Below are 18,381 nucleotides of genomic sequence, written 5' to 3'. Positions count from 1 at the left end.
TAAGGCTGAATTTTTAATACTGTTCTACTGGTCCTACATGACCATTTCTGACCAGCTCCTGTGATACAACATTTTCCATCACACAGACTCCTGTGATTGATTAGGTAACTTAACAAGACACACTTGGCAACTAAAAAGGAAGCGAAGGACAGCTCTAAATGAAAGAAGAAGAAAAAAAGCATGTTTAATGCAGGAATCTAGGCTTAGTAGCTTTTAGCAAAATTCCAGTTTCCACCAGTACTGCTATCATGTCCATTTTAAGCACATTCTCATTTTCCTCCGGCTGGAACAGCAGAAGCAGCTCTTTTCCAAAAGCAAGACTCCAAGGTTTGCACACACACATTTTAATATAATTGATATTACATCAGTTATAAGGAGATAAAATATTTTTATAGTATTGGTATAGCATTATCTGGAGACCATAAAGCTCTTTTTTCTGATATAAAAAGAAGATAATTTCTCTATGAGAGAATTTTACAACCCTTCTCTATGAGAGAAGTTATCCTTTATGTTACATGTTTATATATGCTTGGATGTTTATATACGTTCGTATGTTTGTATAGTTGTATGTTTATATTTTGTATGTTTATATATGTTTGCATGTTTATATATGACTGTATATACATGTATGTAATGTGTATTTATGCTTCGCTTTACTGTACGCGGCACTCAGTGCCCTGGTCTGGCTGACAGAGTGGTGTCTGGTGACAGGCTGGGCTGGATGCCCTTAGAGCTCTCTCCCACCCCAAACGACACCGATTCCCTGGAATACCACATTTTCTCAGGCTGCCACGTGACGAGGGAGCAGCGGCCATTCCTGGGGCAGGTCCTGGCAGCTGCGTGCGAGCCGCACAAACAACTCTCTCTCCGCAGCAGGGAGGGATGGAAGGCAGAAGATGCTGATTTGGGAGCGGCGTCTGGCTCTGTTTTGGCTCGTGGTCCATCCCGGCTCGGTAAGGAGGGAAGAGCACAAAGATCTTGAGCTGATCTGAGACAGCAGCGCTCACGCAGCTGCCAGGACCCACCTGGGGAGTCGCTCTGCGCACGCGTCCCGCTCCCTTCTCCTCCTCCTCCCCCTCTTCTTCCCTGTTTTCCCTCTTTCTCTGTTTTGCCTCCTGTTTTTCCTCACCGCGGCCATGGGGAAGCTGAACGTGGTGATGCTGCGGTATCTGTCCCGGGAGCACTTCAGGGTGCTGACGGCGGTGAGCGGGGCCGGGCCGGGCCGGGCGGGACCCGCGTGTGGTGTCCGTGCCCTCCCCCACTCCCCGAGGCTCCTCGCTGGGGGTTCCTGAGGGGCAGGGACGTGGTCGGGCCGAAATCTGCTTCGGCCGCCCGGATGGGAGGGAGCGGTGAGGGCAGGGGGCGCTGGGGGGTGCTGAGGTGGTCCCTGGGAGTGCCCAGAGGGTCCCGGGTGGTCCCTGGGGATGCTCAGGGGGTCACTGGGGCTGCCCAGGGAGTCCCGGGTGGTCGCTGGGGGTGCCCAGGGAATGCTTAGGTGGTCACTCGGGATGCCCAAGGGGTCCCTAGTGGTCCCTAGGGATGCCCAGGGGTTCCTGGGTGGTCCCTGGGGATGCTCAGGGTGTCCCTGAGGATGCTCAAGGTGTCTCAGGGGATGCCGAGGGGATCCCTGGGGATGCCTAAGGGGTCCCGGCTCATCCCTGGGGACACTCTGGGGTTGCTCAGGTGGTCAGTCAGGATGATACCCAGGATGTCCCTAGTGGTCACTGTGGATGCCCAAAGGGTAGCTGAGGATGCCCAGGGGATCTCAAGTGGTTGCTGGGGATGCTCAGGGGATCCTTGAGAATGCTCAGCAGATCCCTGGGGATGCTCAAGGGGTCACTAGGGATGCCCAGGGGGTCTTGTGTTGTTGCTCGGGATGCTTAGGGGATGCTCAAGGAGTCGCTGGGGATGTTCAAGGTGTCCCTGTGGATGCCCAGGGAATGCTCAGGTGGTCACTGGGGACGCCTAGATGATCATGGAGGATGCCCAAGGGGTCCTGGGTGTTTGCTGGGGATGCTCAGCAGGTCACTGGGGATGCTCAGGTAGTCCCAGGATTTCCTTGGGGATGCCCAGGGGGTCACACACCCCCAGCAAGGTTACATCATCAGCATCACTAGGTCTCCACTCATGGTGGCTGGGACTAAAATCGAATGAGCCACTCTCATACTCTGACTGTAACTGAAGAATTCCCCAGGCTGGATTGGCTGACACATTATTTTTGTTTATCTGTTTTTAGGTGGAAATGGGCATGAAGAACCATGAAATAGTTCCTGCCAGCTTGGTCGCTTCCATTGCCAACCTCAAACACGGCGGCTGCAATAAAATTCTGAGGGAGCTGGTGAAGCACAAACTTCTGGCTTATGAACAAACCAAAAGTGAGTTTGGGTTTTGTGTTGGGACTCCCTTTCTCAGTCTGTTCCAAGTGCCTCAGCTGTACATGCACAACAGGTTGGGATGTGTGAGCAGTTTGTGACGCCTTCTCTTGGACTTGCCTGGGGACTGTGGGTTTGTGCAGCACTAAGTGCTGGGTCTATCTACAGAGATGACAGGCAGAGAAGAGATGGACAGCTCACTTTTTTGCTCAGAATAAAATAAAAAGAACCATTTAAAGCAATGTTCAAGTGCATGTAGGAATCAACCCAAGTGAGTTTCATCCTTACAGTTCTGGAACAGACTGCAGAGTCCTTGGACATTTTGCCCCCAGGAACAGCTACTGAAGCAGTTTTTATTCCTTGCCACATGGCAAGTTGTGCAGGCCTTTCCCCATTCCCTTCAGCCTTTTAGTTGCATCTGGCCCTGCAAACATACTGGGGGAGTCTGCAGTACATATCTGTTCCTTTTGTCCCAGTTCTTCAGAGGATTAAGGGTTTCTGTAGTTCATTGCAACAATCCCAGGTCCCTACTGTGTCACCTATATGTGTATCTTCCCAAATGCTGGCTTTTCCTAGGCTGTTTAAGGTACTGCCATTGCCTCTTTTAGAGACAGGCAGCACTTCTGTCTCTTGCACAGCTGTCAATTTTCATAAGTTGTGGGAATTGAAACGTCTTTACCTTTCTGTCAAATTGGACTGATAAGGAGCTAAGGGGTGAAATATTACTTGGGTGTAAGCTGAAGCAAGACTAAAATGAGGCTTATTTTAAATGTGATGTATACATAATAAGGAATGAAATGTCTTTTATTTCTACCCAGCTGTCCAGGGTTACCGGTTAACTAATGCAGGATATGATTACCTTGCTCTGAAAACTCTCTCTTCCAGACAAGTCATCACTTCTGTAGGAAACCAGATGGGTGTTGGCAAAGAATCAGGTAAATAAAATAACATTTTTAATAATTTTCTTAAAGCAGATACAGCTTTAATGTTGCAAATATTTTGCTAGAAATTAGGTGAGTTTTCCTCTGGATAGTTGCATCAGTTAATCTGTGAAACACCAAGGTCAGTCGTTCAAATAGTACGTGAGGCTTTTGGCTACATGTGAATATTTCTTAACAAGAATGGTTTTGTCCTTTGCCCATTTTGTTTGGTTCTTAGTTCATCACTTAAAAAGGCGCTTTGCAGGCAGCAGATGCTGCTTGTCTCGTGCTTTGTGAAGAGTTTCAAACCATTTTAGCAAAAACAAAATTTCAGCTTTTTCATCCCACTTAAAAATAAGGCAGTAAAGTAAAATAGGCTCAAAACCATTGGAATACTATCTTGGTTCTTCCTATGTTCATGTAATTTGACACAGGATGTAACTTCTGTAATTGGAGAAGGGGATTATTGGGGGACAAATGCTCAAAATGAAACATAGGCTATTTTAACAGTGTTTAAATTAAGAGTCTGCCCCCTTGGGTTGGTTGTCCACTCAGCAGAAAGGAGTGGCTCCTCCAGAGTGTGATTAAGAACAGCATCTGCCCTGGATTTCCCTCAAGAAGAGCTCTTTGCTGTGCAGATAGTCCAGGAGTGTTAAACCTGAATGTAGGAATCTTAAGCTGAAAGGTTTTTCTCTGAAAAGGTGAACTCTGAAACATGTTCCACATCACATCAGTATTTCTCCTAGTGGAGTAACATGAACTCTTCAACAGTAACTTCTTCATGTTCAGATCTCTGATACACACGCTGTAAATTCAGCTGCCTTTACTGTAGTAGAACATGCCATGCCAGAAGTGGTGAGAAGTAACAAAGTTACTGTGGCTTGTTAGATATCATTTGTTCCTTAGATCGTGCCCTTGTGTGTCTTCTAGACATTTATATTGTTGCAAACGAAGAGGGGCAACAGTTTGCACTGAAATTACACCGCCTTGGAAGAACCTCATTCCGCAGTTTGAAGAATAAACGTGACTACCACAAGCACAGACACAAAATGTCATGGCTGTATTTATCTAGGATAGCGGCAATGAAGGAGTTTGCCTACATGAAGGTAGGTGGCCACTCATAGTGTCAGCAGTTGTGTAACAGACGGGAAGGTGCCTTTCAGACTGCCTTTTGATCAGCCTATGTTTTCAGGACTGGTAGGATTTAGGCTTTATTTTTTTCTTTCCCCTGATGGACTTAAAGTAAACATTTCAAAGACTTTCAGTACTATATGTTCTGTACAATTTCCGTACGCTTTGCCATGGAAGTCACATGGAACAGAAGCACAGTGTCAATGAATTTGAGTTTGACATTGTTATTTATGGATAGATAATCTGTGTTTCACCAGCTCTGCAGTTTTTCCTTTAAAATTCATTGCATAAGCTTGCAAACAGCTGAAATTTCTTAAAATTCTTTTATCTTTTAATCTACTGTTTTTTCAGCTGTGCTGTGCTATTGAGGGAAGTCTTTTAGTCCAGACTAGTGTTTTGATCTGAAAAGGCACACTTTGTCCTTCACTGTGGGGAAAGATTTAATTTCCAAGAATATATTGCCACTCTCAGAGTTATGGATTTTTTGACCTGCTGAAAAAACCACAGATAGTGTACAGTGATTGAAATATAATAGTGGAAAACTATAAAAAACTAGTTTTCCTTTCTTTTTTTGTGCTGTTCAAGAGTGGTATACATATTAAATATGATTTTCTGTTTTCTCCCAAAAAATCCTGTGATAGGCTCTACCAGTGGCCTCCACAGAGGGGGAAAGAACTAATACCCTCATTAGGACCTCTTTTTTGGTTTAGGTGGTCCAACAGGTAAAGCATTATGTGGTCAGAACTTGTGGGAATTGTGGGGGTCACGTTTCTCTGAACAGAGGGTTGGGGGCTGGATTAATTGTGTGCTGAAAAGCAGTAATAGTGTAACGCTTAAATAACAAAAGGCGTATTTATATTACTTTAACTTGGGACTCTGTCTTAGAAAAAAATTCACTGGTAACAACAGAATGAGTAAAAAGAGAATGAACCCGTAAAAAAGTTGAGTGGATCAAGTGAATGGATAACTGTCCATTAGAAAAGGCAAACAGGAGAGCTTCAAAATATTATGACTGACCTTTAATCTTCAATGTGGTGTAATGCTCATTATTAATACTTAAAAATGAACTGAGATGTCAATGTGTGATGTTTCGTTAACTATTTAATTTTAATTTTTTGTCGTGTTGCCTCTCTCCAGGCTTTGCATGACAGAAATTTTCCTGTTCCAAGGCCCATAGACTATAACAGGCATGCAGTTGTTATGGAACTTGTTGACGGCTATCCTTTGTAAGTAGTGAGGGTTTAATTTGCTGTGTTACAGAGACTCTAACAATGCTAAGTTAAGAAAGGTAACAGGGTTAGGGTTTTTCCTTGTCTTGTGAATGAATTCTGACTTCACCATGCTGAATAATGCTCTCCAGCCCATGCTCACTAGTATTCTATTTGATAGGGTTTTGCTTCTCTTATATTTTTATTCAGAGAGATGGTTTTTTCCTTAGTCCAAGTAAGGAATTTATTCCTTAATTACTTAACTTCTGATGAGAGCATAAGATTACCTAAAACAGGAGAGACATAAAAGTTTACTGATCCAATATTTAAATAGTGCATTATGACAGTGGTGCTTGATGGCAGTCAGTGAGTGTGAGTTTAAATGAGATTTAGCCTGGGTATAAGGAGACATTTTTCCCTGTTGAGGACAGAGAGGCAGTGGCACAAGTTGCTTGGGGAGGTTGCACAGCCTTTTTACATCCCTGGAATTTTTCTATCCCAACCAGACACAGACCTGAGCAATTTGGTCTGGTCTCAGAGTTGACTCAGCTTTGAGGAGGGTATTGGACCTGAGAGCTAAGGGCCTTTTTAACTTGAATTACCCTGGCATTCTGTCAGATGTATTTCATATAACTTCTCTGTATTTTCAAGTTAAGTCTTCCAAAGTTCAGAATATTTTATTTAACTTTTCAGGTGCCAGGTGCACCACATGGAAGATCCTGCTGCTGTCTACAGTGAATTAATGGATCTGATTGTAAAACTTGCCAATCACGGTCTGATTCATGGGGACTTCAATGAATTTAATCTCATCTTGGATAATGATGATCATGCCACTTTGATTGATTTCCCTCAGATGATGTCAACATCGCATGCAAATGCTGAGTGGTGGGTTCAAATTTAAAGGTATTTTCTGAGTAAATGCTGTTGACAGCAAACAGTCAACCATGGCTTGTTTCCAGAAGTCTGTTTCTTTTTCTATCACTGTTGTCATGCAGCACAAGCAACATTCCAAACAAAGAATAGGTAGAAATGTCTCTGTAGAATAAATACATAATTAATTGTTTTTCAGAGATAATAATATTGTTCAGTTAGGAAACAGATTTAAACTGCATCTAGTTTCTCTTCCTAGATTGTTGTCTTGGGGTCACTGATAGAAATAATTAAAAAAAGAAAAGCAATAAAAGACAAGAAATGTAGGGTAAAAGTTTCTCATTACAGTAGACTTTATTGATTTTTTTTGTTTGTAAAATTCTGTGCTTTTTACAGGTATTTTGACAGAGATGTTAACTGTATTAAGGAGTTCTTTAAGAAACGTTTCACCTACGAGAGTGAGCTCTTCCCAACATTCAAAGACATCAGGTAGAAACAACCAGATGAACTTGAGTTCTCTTATTTATGGCATTAGTGTTGGTTTTGTGGAAAACAAATGGGTGCCTGTGAGAGATGCATGCACAAGAATTAAAAAAACTAGGCCCAACTATGCAATTTTAAAGTATATTTTTGTCATTCCTGTTGTGTTTTCTTCAGCCAAAGTTACCGTAAGTGGTCTTCAAAAGCTAAATTGTGCTTTGAAATGCTGTGCTGCCTCCTTTGTCTGTCTTCTTGCAACTAAGGAAGAGAGATCAATCTGAAAGCTTGATCCAAATGATAAATGTCCAGGAAATGTTAACAGTGATGCAGAATCAGCCTATTTGACAGTTCTGATATATTGAGGATTAATCTGGGTTTCAATTTTAAGTCTGCTTTTAAAATGCTTATAAATGTGGTGACTGCCTCTTCAAGCATTACGTTCCAACTTTTCTTCCTAATGTCTTTTTTCCCTTTGGAAAAGTAAAGCAATATTTCACTCATTTTAAGGCCGAAGCAGTTGCAATGAAAATGGCTTCCTTTCATTCTCAGCACTTTCCCAAAGGGGTCTCAGACTTGAGTCAGTCTCTGTGTGTCAGCGACCCTCTGTTTGCTTCAGCATACTTTGAACTTAAAACCAAATGGTTTTCCTGCTAAAGTAAAACAATTTCCTGTAAATAAACATAAATGCAGGTTGTGGAGATGGAATCATCTTCTGTAGAAGTTTTCTTCTCTCAGGTCACATTCTGTTTATATTTTACCTAAAGCACAGCACTATCGTGTATGTTTCAGGAGAGTATGTCCTCTTTGTTAACAGGATAGGTAATTACAGTCTAACTTGATTAGCATTTTTAATCCAAAATGTAGCACATTGGTAGCTTGATAATTTAGCCTATTAAACGCAAACATCCCTCTTTCACAGGAGAGAGTGTTCTCTTGATAAAGAGATTGCTGCCAGCGGCTATGCAAAAGAAATGCAGGAAGATGATGACCTGCTTTATCCACCAGGTTCTGACAAGGATGACAACACAACAGAGGTACTAGAGCTTGTAGAAGATGCTGAGAACGAACTCAACGTCTTCAGCAAAGACGGAGAAAATAATGAAGACATGTATGAAGTCAGTGATTTATCTGAAAGCAGGACCTCTGACAACGCTGTGTGTAGCAGTGAGGAAGAGGTTGATACAGATGAAAGTAGAGAAAATGCACAAAGGCTGAGTATGGCAGAGTTGAGTTCAGCTTTGGAGAAAGCTGGAGGGCAGGCTATGCTTTGGAAGTGCAATGGAGATGCAGAGAGTTCAGCGATTACTTCTTTTAAAGGCAAAAGCATAAAGAAAAATGCTGCTGAAGTGGAAAACCAGAGGAGTCAAAGAGGGTCCTGTAAGGACAAGGAGAATGAAGATGAGTGCCCAGAGCTGGTTGACTCGTCAACTTTAAATGAGGAGTTCAGGCATTACAGGTAAAGATTCATAATTACTATCTAGGAGTGGATGTGGTTCCTCCCTTCCTCCCAGTAAAAGCAAATCTTTCAAGCAGCTCAAGAAGGACTGCTCTTCATCTACCCTTGTTTAAACTGAAGACTAAAAGGCAGTTTATTTTGAAAACATTGCTGTGAATATCTTTCTTGTTGGTCTTATGATTGTCTAGCTGTGTAATAGTGTCTAATGAGAAAACAAGTGTTGCACTTCATAGGCCAACCTATTTTCTGTGGTGGTTTTTCCCCCCTTTTTTATTTCAATTAATATTGGTAGTGGAGTAGTTCTTTATGTTAAAATACTACTTCTTAATAACTTTTATGAGTAAGTTTATAATTCAAATACTCTGTGTCAAAGTGTTCTGCTGCTTACTCAGCTGAAGTTAGCTAAAACAAGTGCCTTGGACTGTAATATTAAAATATGTTGCACTGTTTGTTGTTCTAGCTTTTAATTCCTCTCCCAACATACTTAGAAATTCCTGCTTACCTTCCAACTAGCCCCTTGTATGTGAAATTTAACTCCTGAGTTTGCTAGCCCACCATGTACCTGGATGCATAGATCAAGCTCACAGTCTTCATCTGTTTTTTTGCTTTTCAGTTAAATGACTCATCAAAACATTGTGTAGGATCTAAAATGTTTCTTTTTAGTGCCCTGAGGCTTCTCTTTGTGTGCATGATACACATGTGACTGTTGTGCTACAAATTTCTTCCTTTCATGAAATGCCTGTTTTGAAAAACTAGTGTTAATATTTAAAATAGAAATGTTTTATAGCACTTGTAGCACTCACTCTTGTGAGTTTTCAGGTTATATCCCAGAAGGTTAAGACTCAAACACGATGCTCATAAAGGCAAAGGATGTTTGTCTTGCTAGTGGAATAACACATTGATGTATGTGTTTTATTAGTGAGGAGTGTGTCATTCCTGTTGCTGGGCACAGAACAAGGACTAAAAGTATCTCATCAGTGAGAAGTGTTGGGAGCTGCTCCACCATTCCTCCGGTAAATACTGTTGTTGTTATGCTCTTATTACTCTCAGACCATGTTAAATTGCACATAGCTGCCAGCACCTATTTGTAAAACTGTCCTCTGGCATTTATCATTTTTACAAAGACTGTTACCATGTCATCCATAGCAGAATGAAGCACAGGTGCAAGTAACTTGAAATTTCATAAAACTACTGCAGTTCTATGTAAATGGCGGTCACTGTTTTTCAATGCTTATACTGTGGAGGTAGGAGACAGTCCTGACCTTGTGAATATTAACAGGAGAGAGCCTCACAACAGGAAAACTGGAGCAGGAATTGTAAATCACTCCTGACTGCCCGTCTGCCTTAGCCACACTTGTGGCAAGGAGTTGTTGTTTTGCGTTAGAAGCACTCAGATCTTTGTAATCTAAACTTCAGGAAAACCAGAGTGCTGAAAAAAAATAGACACAAACCAAATAATTACTGCTGGACATGAAGTGTTCTAGAAGGTTATCAGCTTTTACATTTTTGTGGAAGGAATGTGTTTTGCATCAAGAGGTACTGGTCCTTTATCATCTCTCTAAGAAAAGACACTTAAAACTCCGTAAGGCAGGATTTAAAATGCTATTTATTAGACCTAAGACTATGAGAAGACAATAGGATAGATAACCCCTTTAGATGCTGGGAATCCTTGGGGTATGGCATTTAACACACATGTAGCGCTCCATGCAGACTTTGTCCATAGCAAAGAATCTCCCTTTTCAGTCAGCTGATTTGTTTTATGATTTTTTTACAAGGAAGCAACTCTGCTCATCCTTTCTGCAGTCTTGTTCGTGTTGGTGCTGAAAAAGTGCTGTTGTTGTGTTGTGTCGTGGTGCTAAATGGTCTAAAGACGCTTCTGATGCCGAATTGTTTGTTTGTAGGAACTGGTGAAACAGAAGATAAAACGTCAGCTGACCAAGCAGCAAAAGGCTGCTCTGAAGCAACGACTGCAAAAGGGAGAAGCAAATGTTTATACAAAACAACGCAGGGAAAATATGCACAACATCAAGTCAAGCTTGGATGCAGCCAATTTCTGGGGATAATTTATTAAAGCTGTTGTGGAATGTGAGAAATGTATACAGGTGAAAGAATTAAGCTAATTTACCAATAGTTATCTTTCATAATGGAGCGGTTTCTTCTATGCAAACCCTGTGTTTTTCTGGAAGTTAATAAACCTCATTCTGGTTCCTGCGATTTTGACTTGGGGGGAATTGTGTTTTGTGTTTCTGGTCAAAACCATTGACTGTAATTTACATTTTATAAGTGGTACTGGTTAAGATCATGGCAGTGATTTCCAACAGTATCTTGTTGTAAATCAATTGTACTTTGTAGTGCAGAGGATTTCTCTTAAGAGGGAAAGAAGGAAAATTTTTAAAACCAATTTCTGCAATTACACAAGATTTAAATACATGCATATGATGAATATGCATTCTCTGAAGCCAGCAATTCTCATATTTTCCTTCACTCTGGTATGTCACATAAGGATAACAACAGAGCCTGGCCATGGTGTCTCCACTCCACTCCACCCTCCATTTCATCCCCCTTAGCATGTGTTTAAGGCTGCAGATTGTGCACGTGGGGAGTCATCGTGGAATAGGTTCCAGGCATGCTCTGCATTCCATCTGACTCCTAGCACATTACAATCCATGGAAAAGGATTCAATTTCTGTTCTCTCTTGGAATCTGATTAATTCAGATGCATCTGTTAAGTGAAGGCCACTACACTTTCTGAACACAAAATATGTAGATAATGATTTGAATGAAGTGGCTAGTGAAAATAAACATGCCAGATCTTCGCATCAGAAAACATTTTTCTGTGAGTGTGATTGAAGCACTTGGATGAGATTCTTTTCTCACTTATGGTACCATAAGTCAATGGCAACTTCACTGAACTCAGCAAACAAGCCCAAAATTTAGTTTACTTGTTCCTCCCCTACTTGCAATCAGAAATTATGTAAGGTTTCAGGAAAGACAAGCTCTTTGTTAGTACCAGTCTTGACCTTTGACTCTACAGTTCTGTGTTTATAGTAAGGCTAAAAATGAATTAAAAAATTATCCTTGGTACCTATGCAAAGCTTCAGGAAGAGATTAAAGTGGAAAAACATAACCCCCTTGTAATCAGGATATATTACTGTGTTTACATGCTGTATAGAATAGGAGTATTATATATTTATAGTATTTTAAAACCTTTTAGTCTCTAAAATGCCATCAGATACACTTTGATTCCCAATGGAAAGTCTTAAACATTTAGTTTAGTTTATAAAGTGAAGTTACTGACATTAAATAATATGAACTTTGTAGTGTGTCTTGTTAAACAAGCCCTATTATTGCTCCCTAATTGTAGCATGCTCAACCTTTACATTCCGTGAAAAGTGTTACATATGAACAAATCCTAAATCTGTGGTGCAGACACATATGTTGAAATGGAATATATTTAGCATAAGTTAGTAAATGATTAAGTTGTTCTGTGTTGCTGCCTGCAATGTGGGGAGACCAGCTGGCCCGGCCTCCAGCAGCATTTTAAACCCTTATGCAGGCTGGTGTGTCCCAGGAATTGTAAAGCTGGATGTTTTTAATTATTATTTTATTAAAGAATCATTGAAGTATAGCCTTTTTCCCGTTTCATCCACAAAATAGAAGTCTTTTGAGTTATATCTCTGGCAGTCTATGAGTGGTGAACCTCTGAAAAGATGAGAGTTTACACTATTAGCTAGTAGTATCAAAAAAAGAAGAAAAAAGGTAATAACAGGAAAAAAGTCCTTTTAGCAAGTACTAATTTAATGACATAATTAAATCCTAAAGGCTGACTAATATCAGGAAGTTCAAAAGGCAGCATATTGAAGGTAACAGATGCTAATTCTTGAATCCCCTGACTGATGGCTGATTCCATTTAAGCCTGTTCATGGGGCTTTTGTAGTCGAGAGCCTCTACAGATTCATCTCTTGAATCTTACCTGCATATAATACCTAGTTCCCACTGACAGTAGTGAAGAATACAACGTAGGCACAATTATCTTAGTTCTGTTCAGGAATGTGAATTTTGCAATAAGTTTTCCCTAAGTTTTATAAAAGATTTGACAAACACTTCTTATTTGAAGTCATATGTTCCAAAAGTCTTTTAACAGCCTGGGGAATGCTCACGCTTTCAAGAGCAGAAAGATTTTTACATTTTAAGGGCAGAAAAATGTAGGCGTCTGAGGACCTTCAGAATTATTACAAAGCAATATTAGTCTTTCAGAAGATATTACTGATACATATCTGATGCAATGCATCTTTTAGCCAGTTTTATTTCATACAACCCTTTACCTTTTATTGGCCACAATACTGAATACATCCAGTATATGTATTGGATATATCTGGATCATGGTCAATCCAAAGTTGCAGCTTTGAGAAGATTTTAAGCCTTTGACTATGATTAACTTGAAATCGTAATTGTTATTCTATTCTGGGAGCTGTTAAGTTGGTAAATAGTTAACTGGTTACTGAGCTAGTTAGATATGAAAAAAACTGAATGGCATGCAAGAACTATTTTGTTGAAGACACTGGAAACTGTAGACTAGAGGAGTGTAATCAAAAGCTCAATAGTAGAAACCAACTGGTATTATACTTCGCTTTCCTTTTGTTTGTTTTTCTTTCCGCTCCCTGTGAGCAAAAAACTTATGATGAAGATGTGTGTGTGAAGGCATAAGGGAATGCAGGGATGGATGTCCCATTGTGACTCCACTGGTTGGTGGATACGTCACGGGGTGGTGGATTGTGACATCACCAGGGAATGGATTGTGACCTTGCATTCCTTGCTATTCATGTTCAGGTGCGAGACGTCCCATTGTGACATCAGTGAGTGGCAGATGTGACATGATTGTGATGTCATGTCCCTCTCTGATTATACCTGGGTGCTGCCAGAGCCTGAGTCAGACTGACTCCAGCCCTACAGTGCCTGTGAGTGGGAGCAGCTCCTGGTCCTCAGCTCCCCCCCGCTGGGACCAGACATGGCCACGGAGACACAGTGGAGCTGCCCCATCTGCCACAACACTCGGAATGATGTGGCTTCCACTCTGCCCTGCCGCCACCAGTTCTGCCTGGGCTGCATCCTGCGGTGGGCAAAGACAACCCCAGCGTGCCCACTCTGCAGCAGGCCAGTGGAGACTGTCAGGTTCTCTGAGCGGGGTGAGCAGGATTACATCCAGTTTGAAATCACAGCCCCCAAGGAGCAAACGGAGACCAACCACCAGGCAAGGAGAGCTCGCTTCTGCCTGGCTGAGAACAGCCCCCAGCGCCCTGTGGTGCCCAGTCCACTTTCTCCACAGGGACAGGAGGATGCAGGGACAGAGCCTGTGGGTGGCATCCTGCCCGAGGTGTGGGCAGCACTTTTCCGTTGCCGACAGCACCTCCTGGATCCTGCACGGTCCTGGCTGCGCCAGAGGCTGGCTGCACTCTACGGGGAGCAGTGGTGGAGGGTGGAGGCTGCAGAGGGATCCATCCTGCACGGCCTCTGCACCTGTGGGCTGCATGCTGAGGTCCTGGTGGAGGTGCTGGAGCCCCTTCTCAGCAGGCACACAGCACCACTGATCCATGACATCATCAGTGTCATCGTGAGCCAGTGCAGCCAGGAGGCACAGAGGCTGCATCACACCAGAGACGAGGACAACAGGCCTGCGGCCAGTGCCGGCTCCAGCAGCTCCCAGGACAGAACTCCCACCAGCAGCCCTGCAGGCTCCAAGGTGGAGGAGGGAGCTGGTACATCACGCACCGGCCTCCAAGGGAGTCCCAGCTGCCCCAGATCTGTGCCTGATCCTGCAGAGCAGGACCAGCGCCGGGAGGGGATGGAGCAGCCAGAGGGGGCAGGTCCCTGTGCCCAGGGCAGCAACCACAGCCCCTCTGCTCCTTGACGGGGCAGGGACTACTCACCCAGGGGATCCCAGCAACCCTCAAAGACGATGGTCCCTAGCCCTCAGGATTCTCCTTAGCCCAGCAAGAGGTGGCCTCGCAGGTGGCAGTAGCAGGGCTCCAGAAACTCTTTAGCCAAGCAGAAGCAAATAAATTACTATTTCCCTGACAAAGTCTTGGAGTACTGCTTTCTCCCCCTTATGGTGCCTTTCCCTGCCCCTCAGGCCCAACAGTCATCCGAGGACCCCAGAGCTCCCAGGGCCATTCCAGCAGCACCTCCTCACACGGAAGTCCTGCTGCAGCTGCTGTGGGGGAAGGGCTTCTAAAACTGGTCATCCTGTGAGATGTGTGGGGCTGCCTGCAGACAGGACTCACCCCACAGGAGCCTGGGTGGCAAGAACATGCTCCCAGGAGGAGGCTACCTCACCTGGTGGCCTTCTATGAGGGACTGGCCTTGTCCCAGTAGACAAGGGAAGGGTTGCAAGTGCCACTGATCTGGAATTCTGTGAGGCCTTTGACACAGTTCCTACAACATCCTTCCCTTCAATGGCAGAGAGATAGATTAGGACAAAGGATTAAAACCGAGTGTGGGTTAGCAGACGTGTAAGCATAAATCCTGCTTAAAATAAGGAATCAAAATGTATCCTGAAAAGCAGGACCAGCGCCAGGATGAGCCATCTCTCTCCAGCCTGCTAATCACGGAGACATGGACATAGAAAAGGACTTGGAACGGTTGCCAGAGGCCAGCAGCCAGGCAGGGACAGCTGCCAGCACCCTGAAAACAGCTTTAGATATATCAGTGTCTTCAGGTTCTCTGGGGTTTCTTTGTTTGTTTGTTTGGTTATTTGGTTTTGTGTTGATTGGTTCATTCCAGATGATCTTCATTTTCATTAGGGCTCATTAGCTGCTGGCACACTGCTTCAGATAAGTCTAGAATAAACATTTTCATGTATATTTTCCTCAGAACAATCATTTTTATTTTCCTTCTGACAAGAATGTTTAAACATTCTTTTAAAAAGATTTAATCTCTCAACTGCTGTGGGAGAGAGCAGGGTTTTTTCTGCATTAGAAAACAGTTGCTTAAACAGTACTAGGTGACTAATTTCCAAGTTATATATACACTCACAGCAGAGAAGCCTGTTATAGGGTAACCAGTTCTTCGACTTTGTCATGTTTAAATCCTAAGGTTTTTATTTCAGCATCTTTAAAATTGGCAGTGAATGTGACTGGAGAGCATCTTTTGGCCTTTGTCCTATCATTACATGCCATGTTAAAAAGATTAGTAACCTTACTCTTTTGGGTTTTTTTTTCCTTTTGCTGTTGTTTTCTTTGCCTTTGCTTGCAGGACTCTCTAGATGAGATTCCACATAGTCTTTCTACTGGAATCTCATTGCAGCTATACACTCATAATTTCAGAGGGGTCAGTAGTACTGTATCATATTTTTTCTAGTTCATGAACTTCATTAATCATGACCTCTCTCATTGGTTTTCACACATTTTTATTTTGATTCATAATGATTGTCTTTGTTGTGGTATTTATCTACTCCCCTAATCCAATTCAATTAATACCACATTCACTTTGCAAAGTAATCAAGCATTTGAATCTGTATTCATATTCCGCACACAGAATCACGTTGCATAGTTTATGCTTTACGTTCAATTCAGAGATAGAAAGGTTGCATGGAAAAAAAAAAGGCAAGCAAAAACTCTAGGTACCTGGAGAATATTCTTATCATTATTACAGATAATTACAGATAACTACAGAAATTGAAAGGAAGAACGCAAATTTAATTCTCAGTGCAGTATCTATGACCAACTGGTAACTATAATCCCCAAGATATAGTGAAGTGCATAAATGTGAGCTAAATGTTGATGGACTGGAAGATACTGTTACTGTAAAATGCTAAAAATTTGCTGTCACTTCATTAAAAAAAACACAGAAACAAACAAACAAATGAACGCCCACACTTTTTTTTTTTTTTTTAAATCTTACCTATGGTAATGTATTTTGATTTTTTTCTCAATGCCTTCTACCCAGCCAGTGTCCACCACATCCCCACCATGCTACATCCAATCAACTGTAGCAATCAAAGATAAAAGAGTGGACAAGTCTGTCACAAAACTGAGCCTTCTGAAAGAATGAATTCTGTTAGAGACTCCATCAGCTCTTTCTGATTAAATCTCTTTCCTCCATTAATTCCCAGTTCTCATAAATACTACACAAATTCATCCTTAATTAAGGGCCTTTTGTCATGGTGAATGTGTTTCTTTATACTCTGCTTGAGTTGATTCTGAATTCAGCCTATTCATTTGTTCTACTTTTTTCTTAATTTTCAGATTTCTCAGTCAGAACTACAATGCCACAATCAAAAGCTTAGCTTCTTAGGGGCTGAGGGCTCAGGTTGAAGAGTCATAAGCCATAATAAAAATAAAGGAGCAGTCACTAGGATTTCAGCAGAAAATGCTTTTGGTTCCTAAAGCAGCTGACAAAGGACTGAGCTTTCACTGAGTTCATTAGGATCCATTGTGGAAAACGGTGTTTTTCACTAAATACATGCTTGGGTTTATATCTGAAAAACAGCGTAAAAAGGGAAGATTACTACAAAATCTCTTGTCGAAAACATGGATATTTGTATAAATAAATAGACAGATGACATGAAAGCTGTTGTTCCTTTTATTTCAAAAAATGCTAATACAAATTTATTCCAATTTTATATTAACCCTTGTCGAGCAGAAAATTAAATAAAAGAAATACATGTATTAGTTGTATATATAAACAAAACAGAGATCCAATGGCTAGATCTAAAAGGATGAAGTATAAAAATTGTACAGTAACATCTCAATTGCACATTATCATGAAGCAAAGTAATCAGTATTTCAGGAAAGCAGTAAAGAAAGCAGTGAGCAGACTTCGGGCAAACAAACATTTGTGCTAATACATAGATATACTACAGGGAAAATTTACAGATGGTAGAAGTCTGCATTATTTAAACACTTAAATCCACTTTGTTTTCCCAGCTCATAGGTTCACGTCCATAGCCTCCCAAAAATTCCTGAAAACACTGAAAGCAATGGAGTTCAGCTGAACTCTGCGTGGGGAGAACCTGTCATTAAGGACTGACCCAACACACAACTCAAAATTATTTCTTATTTAATTTTGTTTATTCAGTCAGCTACTTCTCTAATAGATTTTTTTAAACTGATGCGGATTCCATTTGCAAATAGTTTTTGCGCTCCTCAAGCTGTATTAGTTGATCAGTAACGCTGTTATTCTACTGAAAAGGTAAATTTGAAAAAAAAAAAAAAGTAAAATACTTTAACTAACTTACCATTTAAATTAAAACATTATATGTGCAAGTTTAAAATCTGACAGTAAAAAGGACCAGACCCACCCCAGGGACCACCGCCGCCCGAGTCCCTCCCTCCGGGACGAGGAGCCGCCGCCCGGGTCCGGCCGCGCCGAGCAGCGGCCTCAGCCCGGGTCCCGGCGGGGCGACGGGACCTGCCAGCCGCTGAAGGGACGGTGAGGCTGAGAAGGCCCGGGGCGGCTACGAAGCCGGTGGGGCTGTGAGGGCTGAGAGGGAGTGGCGAGGCTGAGAGAGTTGAGGGGGACTAAGGGGGACTGAGCGATGGCGGGAGGTGGTGGAGGCTGAGAGGACTGGGGGACTGAGAAGGCTGCGGGCAATGGCGGCACCCGGGGCGCTGAGGGCAATGGGGGCACTGGAGAGCTAAGGGTTGTGGTGGTTGTTCTGGGGGTCTGAGGGCGATAGCTTTGGGGAGTCTGTGGGCAATGGCTCTGGGGGTCCAAGGGTGATGGCTCTGGGGGTCCAAGGGTGATGGCTCTGGGGGTCTGAGGGCAGTGGGGGCCTGGGGGCCTGAGGGTGGTTCTGGGAGTCTGAGGGCGATGGGGGCTCTGTGGGCCTGCGGGCAGTGAGGGGCACTGGGGGTATGAGGGCAGTGGTGGTGATAGGGACTGACAGCAATGGCTCTGGGGGTCTGGGACGATGGGGGTTCTGGGGGTCTGAGGGCAATGGCAGCA

At 42.7% G+C, this 18,381-nt stretch overlaps 2 protein-coding genes across 3 annotated transcripts; both read left to right on the top strand.

The window, feature by feature from the left end:
* The first annotated feature begins 881 nt into the window (after positions 1-881).
* On the top strand, positions 882-10,651 carry RIOK2 (RIO kinase 2). Of its 2 annotated transcripts, none has more exons than XM_051773544.1 (10): positions 882-953; positions 2,237-2,375; positions 3,191-3,307; positions 4,223-4,398; positions 5,561-5,649; positions 6,325-6,516; positions 6,898-6,990; positions 7,901-8,437; positions 9,357-9,450; positions 10,339-10,651. In XM_051773544.1, exons 1-10 carry the CDS (start codon positions 897-899, stop codon positions 10,498-10,500), a joined length of 1,656 nt encoding a protein of 551 aa, XP_051629504.1. In that variant the 5' UTR covers positions 882-896; the 3' UTR covers positions 10,501-10,651. The 2 variants fall into 2 exon arrangements, with proteins under 2 accessions (XP_051629504.1, XP_051629503.1); XM_051773543.1 differs by lacking the exon at positions 882-953 and adding an exon at positions 1,046-1,202.
* A 2,677-nt stretch (positions 10,652-13,328) lies between these two features.
* LOC127463739 (uncharacterized) lies at positions 13,329-14,504 on the top strand. Its single transcript, XM_051773552.1, has one exon. The coding sequence runs from the start codon at positions 13,445-13,447 to the stop codon at positions 14,342-14,344; it is 900 nt and encodes a 299-aa protein (XP_051629512.1). The 5' UTR covers positions 13,329-13,444; the 3' UTR covers positions 14,345-14,504.
* Positions 14,505-18,381: the final 3,877 nt, after the last annotated feature.

The sequence above is a fragment of the Manacus candei genome, unplaced genomic scaffold, assembly GCF_025592945.1.
Source record: "Manacus candei isolate 608988 ecotype Guabito, Panama unplaced genomic scaffold, ASM2559294v1 h1tg000171l, whole genome shotgun sequence".
Lineage (NCBI taxonomy): Eukaryota > Metazoa > Chordata > Aves > Passeriformes > Pipridae > Manacus > Manacus candei.
Note: the sequence above shows the minus strand (reverse complement) of the source record. Positions and strands in the feature narration are given on the sequence as shown.